This window comes from Vicugna pacos, chromosome 6 (genome assembly GCF_048564905.1).
Source record: "Vicugna pacos chromosome 6, VicPac4, whole genome shotgun sequence".
NCBI lineage: Eukaryota > Metazoa > Chordata > Mammalia > Artiodactyla > Camelidae > Vicugna > Vicugna pacos.
The window spans coordinates 68,034,972-68,050,721 of record NC_132992.1 but is presented as its reverse complement, the minus strand read 5'-3'; the positions used below and the strand labels follow the sequence as shown (position 1 = coordinate 68,050,721).

The following is a 15,750-nucleotide window of genomic DNA, read 5'->3' as shown; positions in this document are numbered from 1 at the left end:
ATCCCTTGAACCTGAACTGGAACACACAAAATGGAGACAATCACATTGGAACTTATGGGTAGAAATGATCAGTAAGCACTCTGATAATTACATAGTCCTACAGCAGTTATGACGTTGTCATCTTGAAATAAATGACTTGGCAGTTTTAAAAGGGTCTGTGTGGTTAAATGCATTTGATATTTTACATCTGGTCATAGTCTTACTATTCCTATAGATGACAGTGAGAACTATTGGATTCACCAACAAGAGGGCCTGTGCTTAATTTATGTTGTGGATACTGATGTTTTACAGGTGTGTCTGTAGCACATCTTGTTTGAACTGGTATGCACTTGTTTAATAACTTTACTAGACTCTTGCTTACTTGGTTATGTACTAGATTTTTGTTATTGGTTCGCTTTTTTGCTTGTTTAAAAAAGCATAACATAAAATGTAGCATAAAAGATACCTTGACAAATACAGTAGGAAGAAGAAAAATTTTGAGTCATAGGCACATGAATATCAACAGTAGTTCAACAACCTGCTAAGTATGTGATCTTGCCTAAAGTCATAAGCTCTCAGAGAATCAAGGTCACATCTGACGTGTTACACAGAGAGATGAAATGCACTTTTTTCTGGGGTTTTGTGATGGTCAAAAGATCTAAGAAGGGCCTGGAATATGTTAGGCACTTAATAAATGTGGACTCTATCATTCTCATTATTCTCATCATCTTGAGTTGTGCTAAAACTGGAGTGTTCCAAGTATAATGACTTTGGCATTGTATCTGTAAAACTATCATAGAAGGAGCCATGGATCACTGATATGTCACTTCTTAATGCCTCTAGTTATTAATGTCATACCATCTCACATTTACTCTTTACTTCATAAAATGAATGGAAGTATAATGTTAATAAAGTAAAAAACAGTGATTTCAGTATACAGTTCTGAGTTTTGAAAAAAAAAGTATACCCATGGAACAACCACCCCAATTGAGATAAAGAATATGTCCATCACCCCAGAAATCCATCATGCTCATTTTGAAGCAATCTCTCCCCACTCCTGACCCAAATGACTACTGATCTCATTTATTTCATGAAAAGATTAGTTTAACCTGCTCTAGTAGTTCATATGAACACAATAATACCATACTATATGTAATCATTTGTGTCTGGTTTCTTGCCTACAACATAATGTCTATGACATTCATCCATGTTGTTATGTGTTTCCACGTCTGTTCATTGTTACTGCTGTATGGTATTCCATTTTATGGATATACAATGTTTTGCCTACCATTTGACGAACTGTTGGATTGATTCTAGTGTTTGTCTATTAGGAATGAAGCTGCGATGGAGAGTTTTACATAAGACATATTTGGACATAAGTTTCTAGGAGAGGAACTGCTGGGCCATAGTGGCGGTATAAGTTTAACTTAAAAAAAAAAAACCTGCCAAACTCTTTCCAAAGTGGTTATATCATACTACAGTCCCACCAGAAGTGTACTTGAGTTTCAGTTGCTCCACATCCTCACCCAAACCTACTAATCTTAGGCATCCCAGGGGAAGGGAAGCAGTATCTCATTCTGGTTGTAATGGCATTTCCCTAATAGCCAATGATATTATGCATCACTATTATTTATTTATTGGAAGGCTCTATGTTTTCCCTTATGAAGTAATAATTGAAGTCTTTTTTGCTCATTTTTGTATTGGGCCATCTTAGTGTCACTGAGTTATGAGAGTTCTTCATATATTTTGGATACACATTTCTTTGTTCTTATGTATTTTGCAAATATTTTCTCCCCATTTGTGGCTTGCCTATTCATTTTGAGTGGCATCTTCTGAAGATCTGACACTTGTTTCCTTGTCTTACTGGCTTCAAGAAGTGACCCACATTCCTTGGCTTATGGCCCTCTTCCTTCATCATCATAGCCAGCAACACTGCATCTCTCCTGCTATTCCTTTGTAGTCCCGCTTTGACCATAGCCAGGAAAGGATCTCCTCTTTTAAGAATGCATGTTTAGATTGGGCTGACCTATATAATCCAGGCTCATCACCCCATCTCAAGGCCCTTAATCTTTAATCATATCTGCAAAATCCCTTTTGCCATTAAAAGTTACATAGTCAAGAGTTACAGAAATTAGGACACTGCCATCTTGGTGGAGGGGGGCATTAATCTGCCTGCCTTTTCAAAAATTAATTGATTGTTTTTGTGTGTATTGGTTTACTGCTGAACACTATTTCTTTCAGTTGACCTATCTAACCATTCTTATGACACTATACATTATCTTGATTACTGTGGATTCATAGTAAGTCTGAGTAAGTATCTTAGGATTTCCTAAATAAACAATCATGTTCTCAGTGAACAACAATTTTACATCTTCTTTCCAAACTTTACATTACTTTTATTTTATTTTTCTTGCTGCTTTATACTAGCAATTATCCCAGTGAAATGTTCAATAGATGTTCAGAGATAACATCCTTCACTGTTCTCAGTCTTAGAGAGGAAACATTTAATACATTACCACTTAGTATGAAGACAGCTGAATGTTTGCTTGTTTTTTGTGGATGCCCTTCATCAAACTGAGGAAGCTCTCTTTTATTCTTAGTTTGCCAAGTCCTTTTTAAACCATGAATGGTGCTGAAATTTGTCAAACACTTTTAATAATATAAGAGTTCCAAATGATATTTCTTCACCTTTATGAATTCTATCTTTTCACAGCATTAGTACTGAATCACTCCATGCCAGATGTCCTAAAATTACATCAATATGCTTTCTTTTAACCATTCACATCATTTGTGGGGTTGTGGCCATATATTTTACTTCTTCAATACTTCAACCTATAATATGTTATTAGTATTTCTTGGAATAATTAGATGTTTTCAAAGAATAATTAAACACAGAATAGTAGTTAGTCCTATATATTTACCCTTGTGATACACTATTCCTTCCTAATATAATTTCATTTCCTGCTATAGAAATTCCTTGATCACATCTTGTAGTACAGATTTTCAAGTAACACATTTTCAGCATTTATTTATATAATAATCTACTTATATCTTATTTTTCCTTGGTTTTACTGAGACAAAACATAGATAAAACAAAATTCACTCATTTACAATACACACTTCAACGAATCTGGATAACCTATCCAATCATCATCACAGTCAAGGTATACAATTATTTTTTTCACCACAAGAGGACTGCAGTGCCCCTTTATAGTTAATGCCCCCATCCACCCATGCAGAAAGGACTGATCTGCTTTCAGTCACTATAGGTTAGTTTTGCCATTCTATAATTTCACATAAATAGAATGCCACAGAATTTATCATTTTGTGTCTGGCATCTTTCACTCAGTATACAGATTTCTTATGCAAACATCTGTAGTTTATTCACTTATTTTTTCAAGGTTTTCTCTATAAATTTCATGAGAGATTGTGCTCATCAGAACTCAATAAAAGAAGAGAACAACTGTTATTATCCATTTTTACAAAAAGCAGAGAAGTCAAACTTAAATTTGTTTGACTTCTAGAAGCCAAACCCTAACTACTACTGACAATTCTATGCACATTAGTGAGTTTTTTTCTTCGGATAAATTCCTAGAATTGGAATGAGCTGTGTATTTTAAGGCTTTTGATCTGTGTTATCAGGTTGATATGTATGGCCAAGTCATATTTCTTGAGTCATACATATAACACCTTTATGAATCCTAACACCCTTCCCTATAATGAAGACTCTTCTTTTCTGATGTAGGGTAAATATACAAAATATAAAAGGACTCATACAACACAACATCAAAAAATAAAACAAACAACTGATTAAAAATGGACAGAAAACTTGAAGAGACATTTTTCCAAATAAGACAAACAGATGGCCAACAGACACATTAAAAGCTCACTAATCATCAGGGAAATGCAAATCAAAACCACAATGAGATATGACCTCACATCTGTTCAAATGGCTAGCATCAAAAAGACAAAGAATCACAAGTGTTGGTGAGGACGTGGACAAAAGGGAAGCCTCAGGCACTGTCAGTGGGAAGATAAATTGCTACAGTCACTATGGAAAACAACACAGAAGTTTCTCAAAAAATTAATACCATACAACCCAGGAATTCCATCTCTGGGTATCTTTCCAAAGAAAATAGAAACACTAATTCAAAAAGATATATGCACCCCTATGTTCATTGCAGCAGTATTTACAATAGCCAAGATATGGAAACAACCTAAGTGTCCATCAATATATGAAGGATAAAAAGTTATGTGAGGTAGGTGTGTGTGTGTGTGTGTGTGTGTGTGTCTGTCTGTCTGTCTCCCATTTAACCAAAGGAAAGAATGAAATCCTGCCATTTTTGACAGCATAGATGAACCTAGAGTATATTATGCTATGTGAAATAAGTCAGAAACAGAACAACAAATACCATATGATTTCACTTATGTATGGAATCTAAAAAACAAAACAAATGAACAAAATAACAAAACACAAACAGACTTATGGATTCAGAGAACAAACTGGTGATTGCAGACAGGAGTAGCCTACGGGATGATTAGGTGAGGAAGATTAAGAGGTACAAACTTTTGTTATAAAAAATAAGTTATGGGGACATACAGCATAGGGAATATAGTCAATAATATTGTCATAATTTTGTTTGCTGACAGATGGTAGTTATCCTTATTGTGATCATTTTGTAATATATATAAAAACATCGAATCACTATGTTGTACACCTGAAATGAATATAATATTGCAAATCACTTGCATTTCAATTAAAATATTAAAAATAAATAAATACCAGAAGCTGGGGGAAATAAAAGAATGATTCTGAAGATTTTTATTTGAATTGGACAAATCCAGTTACCCAGGAAGGGGAAAGACTAAAGGGGGTATAGGTTTGTGGGTATGGGGATTAGGAATTCTATTTTCATCATGATAATCTGAGATACCTATTAGGCATCTAGATTTTGAGATGGCAGGTAGACAGTGGGTTGCACAAGACTGGTGCTCACTGAAGAGGTGAGGCTTGGCATATTAGTGGCAATTACAGCCAGGGGACTAAATTAGATTTCTTGTGGACAGAGTATATACATAGAAGAATGGAGAGTACCAACCAGAAAGGCTGCTAGAAGATGCTTTGCTGATACTTGCTGTTATCAATAGTTGAGGACTGCAGGGCAATTTTTCCCAAGAACTTGGACAGTAGAGAAATAATACTCCTATGAGGGTTAAACTGTAAAACCAATATGTAAAGAGTCAGAGGAGAGATATATTATGCCAACTTAAAGTTACAGAACAGCTCCAAAATCTGGAAGACTTCACTGTAATCTGTATCAGGAGATGAACTGTGTCCCCACAAAATCCATATGTTGAAGCTGGAATCCCTAGTACATCAGAATGTAACCATCTTTAGAGATAAGGTCTTAAAAAAAGGTAATTTAGTTAAAATGAGGTCTTTAGGATGATCCCTAAACCAGGATGACCAGTGTCCTTACAAGAAGAGGAAATTTGTATACAGACATGTGCCCCTATAGAGGAAAGATGGTGTGAAGACAGAGAGAAAAGATGGACATCTACAAGCCATGGAGAGAGGCCTCAGAAGGCACCAACACCTTGATCTTGGACTTCTAGCCTCCAGAACTGTGAAAAAATAAATTTCTGTTGTTTAAGTCACATAATCTGTGATATTTGTATTTGTTATGGCAGCCCTAAGGAACTAATACAATCTGATTAAATGCAATTACACAACAAAGTAAAAGAATCTGTCAATCAGAAAGGGGCTTGAACACCCAAAGAAGCATAGAAGAATAAAATATGCAAGAGTTTGAAACCAAGGAGGTCAATGACAGGGCAGTAAGTTGGAACAGATTCCATATCAAAGGACAAGTGGCTAAGTCCTAAATGAAAACTCATCCATAAGCTGGTCATAGGAGAGGCTGATACAATAAAATACTGAAGTAGGAGCAGGGCAGGAGCAGACAGGAGACTGGAAAAACAAAGTGAAGGCATGACATGAAATATGCAAAAGTAGTGCAAGGTATGAGTAGAGTACCTAAAGGTGTGAGGCAAAGTTTCCAATGATCTTGTAAAGAGTACGTTGAGGCCACCAAGTCTCATAATTTTTACGTACTTCAAGGTCATAAGGCATTAAACAGGCTAGACAAAAAGTGTCACTTCTTGCATCACAGACTACCAATGGCCTCCCAATACCCATTCTCAGCTCTTAAAATAGTACCCCTGATTTTTCAGTTGGCATAATTCCATCCCTCTAAAATACAGCAAACCCTAAACCTCCCTTATATGTAAGTATAATTCTGTCACCAGGTTTCTAGCCAATGAGAGATAAGAAGTGTAGGAAACTTCCAAGAGGTCTGCATAAAGGTATGGGGTGAAACTTTCTTTGCCTTTTCTTCCCTCCTTTCTTGGAATGTGAATATAGATGGCTGAAGTTCCAAAACCCTTATTAACCATCTTGGACCATGAAGAAAAGGCCATATACTCCAGGCCTACTGGGGGCTGGACAAGAACAGAAAGCTGGAAGGAAACAGGGCCATGGAGATTGAGAAGCCTCAATAGCAGTCCTGTGCCATCTATTTCCACAATTTAATGTGAGAGAAATAAACTTTCCTAGCCTGTTGCTTACAGAATTAAGCACCTGTCTCTGCACTACTGTTCTTTCATGATCTGTTTCTAACCTATATTTTGTCTCATCACCTACCAACATATTCTGCTTTTCCATTCTTAGACTATGCTTCATATTCTTTTCCCCACGTGCTCCCTATCACTACCTTGATTCCATAAGTATTCTCAATTGTTGTCTCTGAGTGGAAACTCCTATTTCCTCTGTTTTCTGCCTTCCTAGATACTTAATACCAGCACTGCCTAAACTTCTTTGATGGCCCTTTTTCTTTTACTGCCCTTTATGTTTCTTTTGAAGCTGAGTGCTCAGGTGAAAGGGCAATCTTTCCAGGTACACAGTGGTGATTTCTCCCTCAGTAGTCTACAAGAAACTAGTTTCTTTTTTTCTTCAAAATGTCTTCATTGATGACTTTCTTGATTTTCTTTTCCCATTTCTATTTGATCTCTTCTCTCTTGGCATTCCAATGTCACCTTACTTTTTTTTTTCACCAATCATACTTTATTTTGCATTATGATCATTTTATTCGCTCACACAACCAACATATGTTGAGGAGGCTTGGAAGTTGAGGGTGGCATGAACCTGAGTTTGAAGTTGAGAAATAATTTTTAAAATTGGAATCTCATTTAATCTTCTCAACAACAATTTAAAGATCTATTATCACGCCCTTTTCAAGATGGGGAAACAGAGTTGGGAGATGTTAGATTACCTGATCAAAGCCAGACAACTGGAAGAAGTTGGAGATGAAACTTGAGATCAGGTCTTCTGACATCATCTGTGTTCTTTCCACTATTCCTTATTAACTTCTCTCAGGAGTAGCAAATAAGAGGTCTTCCCGCTGAATCTGCCTCTTTCGTGCTTTGTCTGGTAAACACAGTAGCTTCTGGTTTGAGAAACAACCTAGAGTTAGACCACAGGAATTGGCAGAAGATTGACAAGTGCAGTTCTAATTAAAGCATTCAAATTCATATTATAAATAATCAAATCAGAAGCTACTGTGTTTACTAGTCTTACTGTAGGGACTTTTAAAAAAAGGAAAAAAAAAAAGATTGAACTTTCCGTTATCTCTCTCCTTCCTTAGCGGATTTTCTCGCATAATCTTATAATTATAAATCTTTTTTCAGTTCCTTTTGTATGTATACAAATCTTTTAAAAAGCAAAACAAGCCTCTTGTAAGGTACAGATCGGAAAAGGTTTTCTTAAGCTCCTGACAGCCAAATCTTTGAAATCTAAATATTAAAGAAGATAGTGCTCCATCTCTCCTCATCACAGGAATTAGCCTAGTCTCCTTGCTCCAAGCTGTAAGTACCCGCTTGTCACAGAAATAGAGGTTTATTTTTCCCTTGGATAATGGCAATTAACTAACACAAATGAGCACCCCAAGAGTGACCTACCAAAGAATGTACAGCAAACGGTGTTGTTAAGCCCTCTTACATGAGAACGTGCGTGTAATGGATTGTATTTGCTCGTCTGCATATAAGGGTGAGGTTTCTGTCTTTGCATTAGCAGACTGCCTGTGACGCCCATCCCAGTCTGGTTCAATGCTTACCGAATACTAGAACTCGTTTTTTTGTTTGTTTGTTTTGTTTTGTTTTTTTAACATTGATGGAGATTTTCTGAGGTGGCCAGAGATCCCAGTTTTAATTTTTCCTTGACAGTATCAATTTATTTACGTCTCTCTCTCTTACCTTTACCATCCCTCCCAGTTCCCCACGCCATCCCCCTCAGTAAAGCGTCACGGAAACGCGCTCCCTACTCACCTCGGTTTGCTTTGAGGACCGGGGGAGACGCCGCCACGCAGCGGCCGCCAGAACCACGACTCCCAGCATTCCTGGCGCCGCCCCGCTCTCGCGGCTTCCTCTTCCGGTGCTGGGGCTGCAGAAACCCGAAGTGTGGCGCTTTGGCCGCTGGGCCGGGGCTGATCCTCTCCTTCACCTTCAGGAGCCCTAACCGACCCAGGTCGGCAAGCCAGACGGGCAGTAAAATATGAACAGGAGAGTGGATTACTTGGTTACGGAGGAAGAGATCAATCTTACTAGAGGACCCTCAGGTATGTGCAGTCGTCATCTCTGGCAGTGGGGTTCCCGAGGCTGTAATTGCAGAGCGGACACTTCTTCTGCGGGGCCCCGTTCTTTTGGCCTCGGAAAAGACAGGCTCCAGCCTAGAGGTTTCCTGTAACGTTCGTGAGCACGTAGAAGAATATATTGGCATCCAGCGTTAGCCTGAGACGGATCTGAAGCGTCCACCTCATTTTTCAGTCGAAGTACCACATGAATTTATAGTCAGGAGGAGTTTCTTTCTGCTAATGGTACTAGAAAATCCTGGGGGAAAGCCTGCGTCTTTGCCCGCACCCGTAAACACCACACCCCTCCTAACATTGCCTACTGTATCACTGTTTATATAGTGACTGTTTAGTAAAAGTGGGAGCATAGACAGTGTGGACTGTAAATGCATCGGCGTTTTCTTGTTGCTGGTATTCCTCCCTCCCTTTTTTCATTCCTGAGAAATTCATTTAGAGGGTCAGTTGGAGTGTTAAAGCAAAAAGAGACCTTAGAGATCTACGACAGCAGTTCCCAGACCTGGTTTTGCCTCAAAATTATCCAAGGTTTTTGCTTTGCTTTAAAGAAAAAAGTTAATTCCTAGGACTCATCTCTCTGAATTTGGATTCAATGCAGGTGTTTCTTTGTTTGGGTTGTTTTTTTTTTTTCCCCTTCCCTCCCTCCATCCCTCCCTCCTTTCTTCCTTTTTGTCTTTCAACAAGCACCTCCTGTGATTTTGATACTGCCAAATCCTCACTTACCCCTACAGCCCTCTTGTCCCCTGACGCTCTTTACTCCACTAGCCTCTTAACATTACTACATGCTGCCTGCCTTGGATTTTATTGCCTTTCCTTTACAGCCGGCTAGTGTGTGTATTAAAGCTTTAACTTTGGGATTATGTAGTTCCAAATCTGGTATCCAACCTCTTACTGACTCTTTGATATTTACTGGGTAACTTTAATGATGTAAACCTTAGTTTCTCATCTGTAACATGTCAATGATAATAGAATACACTTCATAGGGTGATGAGAATGAAATCATTTAATCTATATAAAACATTTAGAATCTTGTGTGGTAAGTAAGCACTGTATGTTCACTACTGTTATTTTTATGGTTAATAGATAAGTGGCTAGGTTAACACAGTAAATCCTGCTGTTATTCCAAGAGTCCCCAACAAGTCATCAAGTACCATGAAGTTTTTTGGTAAACCCTTCTCTCCTGTCTGTTTCCATCACCATGACCTAGACCAGTCAGTCCATCATCTTTTCTCATCTGGAACTTTGCAATAGCTTGCCCACCACTGATGGATTATTCTTCATAAAATTTGGCTTTCAGAATCATCTGTGCCTTGTCTTCTTTCTTGTTCTAAAAAAATATAAAATCGACTTTACTTATGAGGATATAATTCATTGCTAATCTGCACGGTTTAATGTCATGCTCCATAAGAGCTCTTAAACTTTTGTCAAAGGCTCATTTCAGTATGCCCAAGTCTCCTTTTATTCCTGATTTTATGTAAACTTCTCCTTCTCTCACTCTTAATGGTTCTTGACTTTTGAGGCTAACATGGAAACTTACTGTTAACTCAAAATCTGTTTCTCTGTACTTTTCATCATTGGTACTTGTTCTTCTCCTAGGGCCAGTTGAAGCAGTAGTAGTTTGTTACCTGATTGGCCTGCAAGTATTTAAAGACATCTAGTTATTCTCCAGCTTTGTCTCTTCCTTCTGCAGCCTGAAGATCCCTAGTTGTTACATTAGCTCTCTTGCTATTTGATTTGAGGTTTGATTCTAGTCTTTTGCTTAAGAATTTAACATACTCATAGTCCTTTTGCTGCAGTAACCATAGTATTTCCAGGATCTCCTAGAGCAGAGCAGAACTCTGATATTATCTTGCTTATTCCAGTCCCTAAATAGTTTTAAAGTTTAGTAGAATATCACTTCACCTTTTTTAGTATTTACATAACAATGCTGCTTAATGTTCACCTCATCATTCACTAAAAATTCTGATCCTGTTGATCTGGCAGATCTAAATTTCCTACTGCTATCCTTTTTCTGCATTATTGGAATTAGGACAGACTTTCAGGGGCTGATTAAGAAGAATAATTATATCTAGCTAGTATGTTTCACCCCAGAGTGGTTTCATTTCTGTATTGGGTGTGCATTTGTTCAAAACAAACGTATTTATTCACCTGATGACTTCTTTAATTTTTTCTAAAAAGTATCATGTCTTACTCATGTAAGTTGATAAACTTAAAGGTTTAGGCAAGAAGAGCCACAAACTTGGATAAAAACAGTTATTTAAAGCTTGGCTGCTTCAGTTAACAGGAAAAGGTTCCAAGTTTCTGTCTGTCACCTCCCAAAGCTAGTTACCTGCTACATGGTACTCCTAAGTCCCACAGTCTAACTCAGGTTTTCCTCACTGAAGTATCGTGAAGATATACAGTTAAATCAGTTACTACGAGTCACTACTAGAAGCTTCTAATAATTTTGGTAGACCCATAGTGATCTTTCACTGGAAGAAATATGAAAAGCCTCTAGTTACAAGTATAGCGTTTCTGTTTGTAGGCAGCATTGTCACTTTGTCTCTGTACAGCTTCCTATGCAAGGACCTGATAGTTTGTTTCGTGAGGTAACTGCAAAAATGTATATGCTTTTGCTTTTTTCGTGCCCGTGTTCTGTCAGAGGCAAGGGTCTTGGATATTTCCAGTGTTTGGACCCATTTTGCAAGGCAAATGAACCTATTCTGTCTGATCTTGCTTACTGTGAGGGAAATAATAAAGTCTTGGGAAAATTAAGGCAATGAAGTGAGTATCTGGTGAGGCAGAAAGAAGCTTGGTATGTAGCTTGACATCTATCCTATGCCAGCTTCCTCAGCTGTGTAAGGAGAGGCTTAGGCTGGATGGCAGTGGAAGTTTCCTCCACTTCTTAGAGTTCATGATTCTTTGGCCCATTCCATGTGATTTATGATTCCTGCCATTTTGACCTAACAGTAGGCGGTCTGAAGAACCAATCACAATCTCAAATACATTCAAAGTTTTGAAGAGTTCACTTTTTATCCTTTGTGGAACACTGTCTCTTTTCCTTCTGTGGGAGTCCAGCTTGATTAGAGTCTCTAAGTCTCCCACTTTTTCCGTTATCAAATTGAGAGCTCTTAACATTGGAAAGACTCAGTTACTCTAAGAAGTATGACGGGATTCTAATCTAGCTTTTTTTTTTCACTGTGACAGGTACAGATTGGCCATAAAAACAACCCTACTGCACATTGGATATTAGGATTCTTTGTTCAGGACTGAGGCTTCAATGGATTTTCAGCAAGTTGCTCCCAACAAACCATTTTTAAAGAGTGAACAGAATCTCTATTTTTCTACTTTCTTTAAAGGAATTGCAGAGGCTAATGGGTTGGTACAGTGTTTTAATAATGAATAATTAAGGAAGTGTGCCCTTTCTGGCAATGTGCTAGCTACTTTATATCTATTTTTGTTTGTTTGTTTTTGTTTTTTCTTCATAGCAACCGTGAGTGGTGATGAATCCAATTATTAGATGAGGAAATTATCTCTCACAGAGGTTAAGGATTTGCCCAAGTTCTAAAGCCAGTAAGTTTCAAAGGCCAGGAATTTAACCCAGATCTGTTGATTTTAGTATTCCATACTACCTCCCAGTGTACATACTGCCTCCCAGTATAGTATAGTAGCTGTCCCTAAGGAGTTGGCTGTCTGACCTTTATTTCTCTCCTGACCTTTATTTTCTTCGGTCATGCCTAATGTCCAGAAGGATTTGAGGCATCTTAAAGGACTAACATAATCCGCCGTGGGAAGTTTTGATGGTTTGCTATTATTGATAGAGCTGAGGGTGGAACCTAAAAACAAGAAATCTCATTAAGTCCAAGCATTTAAGCCTCTAGAGGCCTGCCATATGCTTTGTATTTAACTCAGAGACTATTGCTAACAGTTTTCTGATCTTTCATGAATCCCATAGATCTGAGAATAAAGTGATATATCCTTGCCCTGTTTTCTGTTGATTACATGAAGTCTAGCCCTCCTGGAATTTAGATTTCAATGGAGACATGGCATTCACATGTAAGAAGTTAAACCTCAGTGCAAAGGCAGAGATGGTTAAGGACTATGATGAGCATATACGTAACAGGAGAGCAAAGGAAGTGTGGAGGGGAATGTGTTAATCTAATCCTGTGCTGGAAAAGGTCAAAGAATGGAGCCATTCGTGAGGGCCAGAGTGATCAGTTGCAAGAAGGTGGACTCCTGGTGGTCTTGTAAACTAGGTTTAGGCTAGTGTCAGGAACAGGGATGGCCTAAGCAGTAATAGAGAAAAGAAAATGAGTAAGCATGTTCTGAGCTCAGTGAGTAAACCAGCCTGGATATAAGGGAGGGTTCATTTAGGAGAGTTAAGGAAGAGGAGGTTGCTAAGGTAGGTAGACACTGGTTTTTGAAAAGTTCTCAATGCTAGTGTGGAAAACTTAACCTTTCTCTAAGGTTCCATAATTCCTTTTCATTGGTTACGACTCAATTCAAGAGTTACCTCCTCCAGGAAACCTTCCTTACCCAGGCTAGATGCCCCATGTCCCCTTATTACAAATTTCAAACACCATTTATTGAGTGTCTGCTGTGTATTGCCAGACTTAGCACTTTGTCTCATCTATTCCCAACAAGGAATAAATGAAATGGTTATTGTCCCATTTTACAAACGAGAAAATCTCGCCTCTTAAATCACACAACTCCTTAAGAAGCAGAGTTAAGAACTAGATTCAGGTCTTTGTGACTTAAAAACCCAGGCCCTGAACCATCATAGAAAGATCACAGAGTCCTAAAGAGCATAAGGAAGGGGGGGGGGGAAGTGTTTATTTCTATATTTGCTTCCTTACTTTTGTCTCCTCCTCCTTCTTCTTCAGACTGAAGTCTTCTGATTCAAAGGATATATTTTACATCTCTTGTTTTCCTAATGCTTTGCCTGGTGCATGACCCAAAGTAGTCAGTAAATGTTCATGAACTGACTAGGCACATTGATGAACATCAGAAAAATATAATAGAATGTTGTTACATAAAGAAAAACAGTAACATGGTCTATTTCAGCCTTCAAAAAGTCAAGCCATAAATAAAGCTCTCCACTAAATACAATTTAAGAGAGAAAAATAAGTTTGGTCATAATGTGTTATAATGGGTAGGAAACTGACTGAGACTCCAGAAACAAGGAGTTGGAATAGGTGGAAAACCACATAGAGTGAGAAGAACGTATGATACCAAGAATATATCTCTGAAGATTGCTTTAAAGATCAGCTTATTAAGATTTGTTTTTCAAGATATTCCTTAAGAACAACTTCAAAGCAAGATACCTAGGAATTACTTTGGAGAAGGAGAAAGGCAATCTGATAGATGCTTAACTATAGAAACATTTTGTAAAGCCATGTGACTAGGCAGCAAAGTAGCCAATGACTGTTTTTGAGTAAATGCAAGATTATCTATTGAGAAAAAATATCTCTGCTTGGTTGCTCGCATCAGAACAAACTGTTGGTGTCTGGAGACTCAGAAATAACGGGCACTGTTTTTAAAAATATTCATTTAGTGTTTACTGTGCCTATACTGTTATGAGGAATCATGGATACTGGAATAAAGAATAAGAAATGATCCCTATTTTTAAGAATGTTGCAATTCAATAGGAGGATAATTATGATAGGCATGTGCTAAGTATCCTCAGGAGGTAGAACATCCAAAGAGCTATGGACCTTCGTAAGATGTGTTCCCTGAAGAGTCAGAAAACACAGTGGACCATTTCAGACAAAAGACCCAAGAAAGTATTAAGTGCCTTTAGAAAGGAAGTGTTTCAGAAACGAATTAGATAATGCCATTCTCCCCTTGTACAAAGCTATGGTATTTTTGTGCCTGTTGCAGTGTACAGTTTACCATATGTGGAGCAAGAAGCAGCAGAGTAAAAGAGGGCAACAGACAGGGTACAAATTGTAATACCAGGCAAAAATGAAGAGATTGAAACATTTGAAAGCAAATGGAGACATGATCTAGTAGAGACCAGGCACTGTGCTTTCAGTGCGTGAACAAGGGCTTATCTTGGAATGAGAGAGAAAGGATGCCTACCTAGATATTTGAAAGAAAAGTTTAGAAGCAATAAAAAACAGCCCTGGTATATGTCCTGGCAGGTACTGCCTGAAACATCTTTGGTAGGCCATATTCCTTGTTGCCTCCAGGATGGACAGGGATTGAGCATGGGCATAATACAATTTTTCTGTTGTTGTACCATCTTTCCTTTGAAGTTAAAGATTTTCCCTCTTTCTCTCTTTATTTGTCATGGATACTTGTTATTGTCTCTTGGGAGAAGCAACAAATAGCAGGTGTCATATTTTGTCTTTGAGCCAGAGTTTCTCCATTGAATATAATAGTTTGGAGTGAAAAGATGGCTAGTCATTTAACCTCTTGTGTCACCTATTTGAATCATTCATTCATCCTTTCTTTCAATCCATATATTTATTGAGCAGTAACTGTAGGCTGAATTTCTCTGCTGGGCACTGTGGATACAAAAGAGAACTGAATTGTAATGTGATTGCAGTGAGCAGCAGAGCATAGTGCAGGAATGCCCAGGTTCCTAGCTGTGTGCCCTTGGGCAAGTTACCTCATTTCTATATGCCTCAGTTTCCTTAGCTATAAGATGAGAGTGTTAATAGAAGCTACTCAGAGTTGTGAGAATTAGTTTTGTTTTGCTTGTTTTGTTTTACAAATAGTTTTATAGTATTGATTCTGTGCCAGGCACTGTTCTAAGCACTTTACCGAAGATAACCCATTTAATTAATTTAACAATGCCTCTCATTACTGCTGCCGTGTGGGAGACTTTAGTGGAGCAAGAGTTGAGTCATCCAAGGAAGGCAAGGTGACCTGTGTCATAGGCATTTTAGGGACATTGGCCTTCCCCTTCTACACTTCCCTCCTTTCCTTTTGCACCTTCTTTTTCAGGTTATGAAAAAGCCTGCAAGAAGTTCACAGAGATATTTTTAATCTCGCTGCATTTCCCCAGAATTAGAAATGTTGAGAACTCCTGGCTTAGATACTATTTCCAGTGACATTCACAGTCATTTGACGCTGAGTTCTGTACGTG

At 38.1% G+C, this 15,750-nt stretch overlaps 1 protein-coding gene across 1 annotated transcript in view; it reads left to right on the top strand.

Annotated features, from left to right (window-relative positions):
* The first annotated feature begins 8,473 nt into the window (after positions 1 to 8,473).
* Positions 8,474 to 15,750, top strand: part of SYNJ2BP (synaptojanin 2 binding protein) — a 34,463-nt gene continuing 27,186 nt past the window's right edge. The window contains exon 1 of the mRNA XM_006206920.4: positions 8,474 to 8,651. Within this exon, the coding sequence (XP_006206982.1) occupies positions 8,588 to 8,651 (64 nt within the window). The 5' untranslated portion in view covers positions 8,474 to 8,587. The remainder of the gene's footprint in view (positions 8,652 to 15,750) is intronic.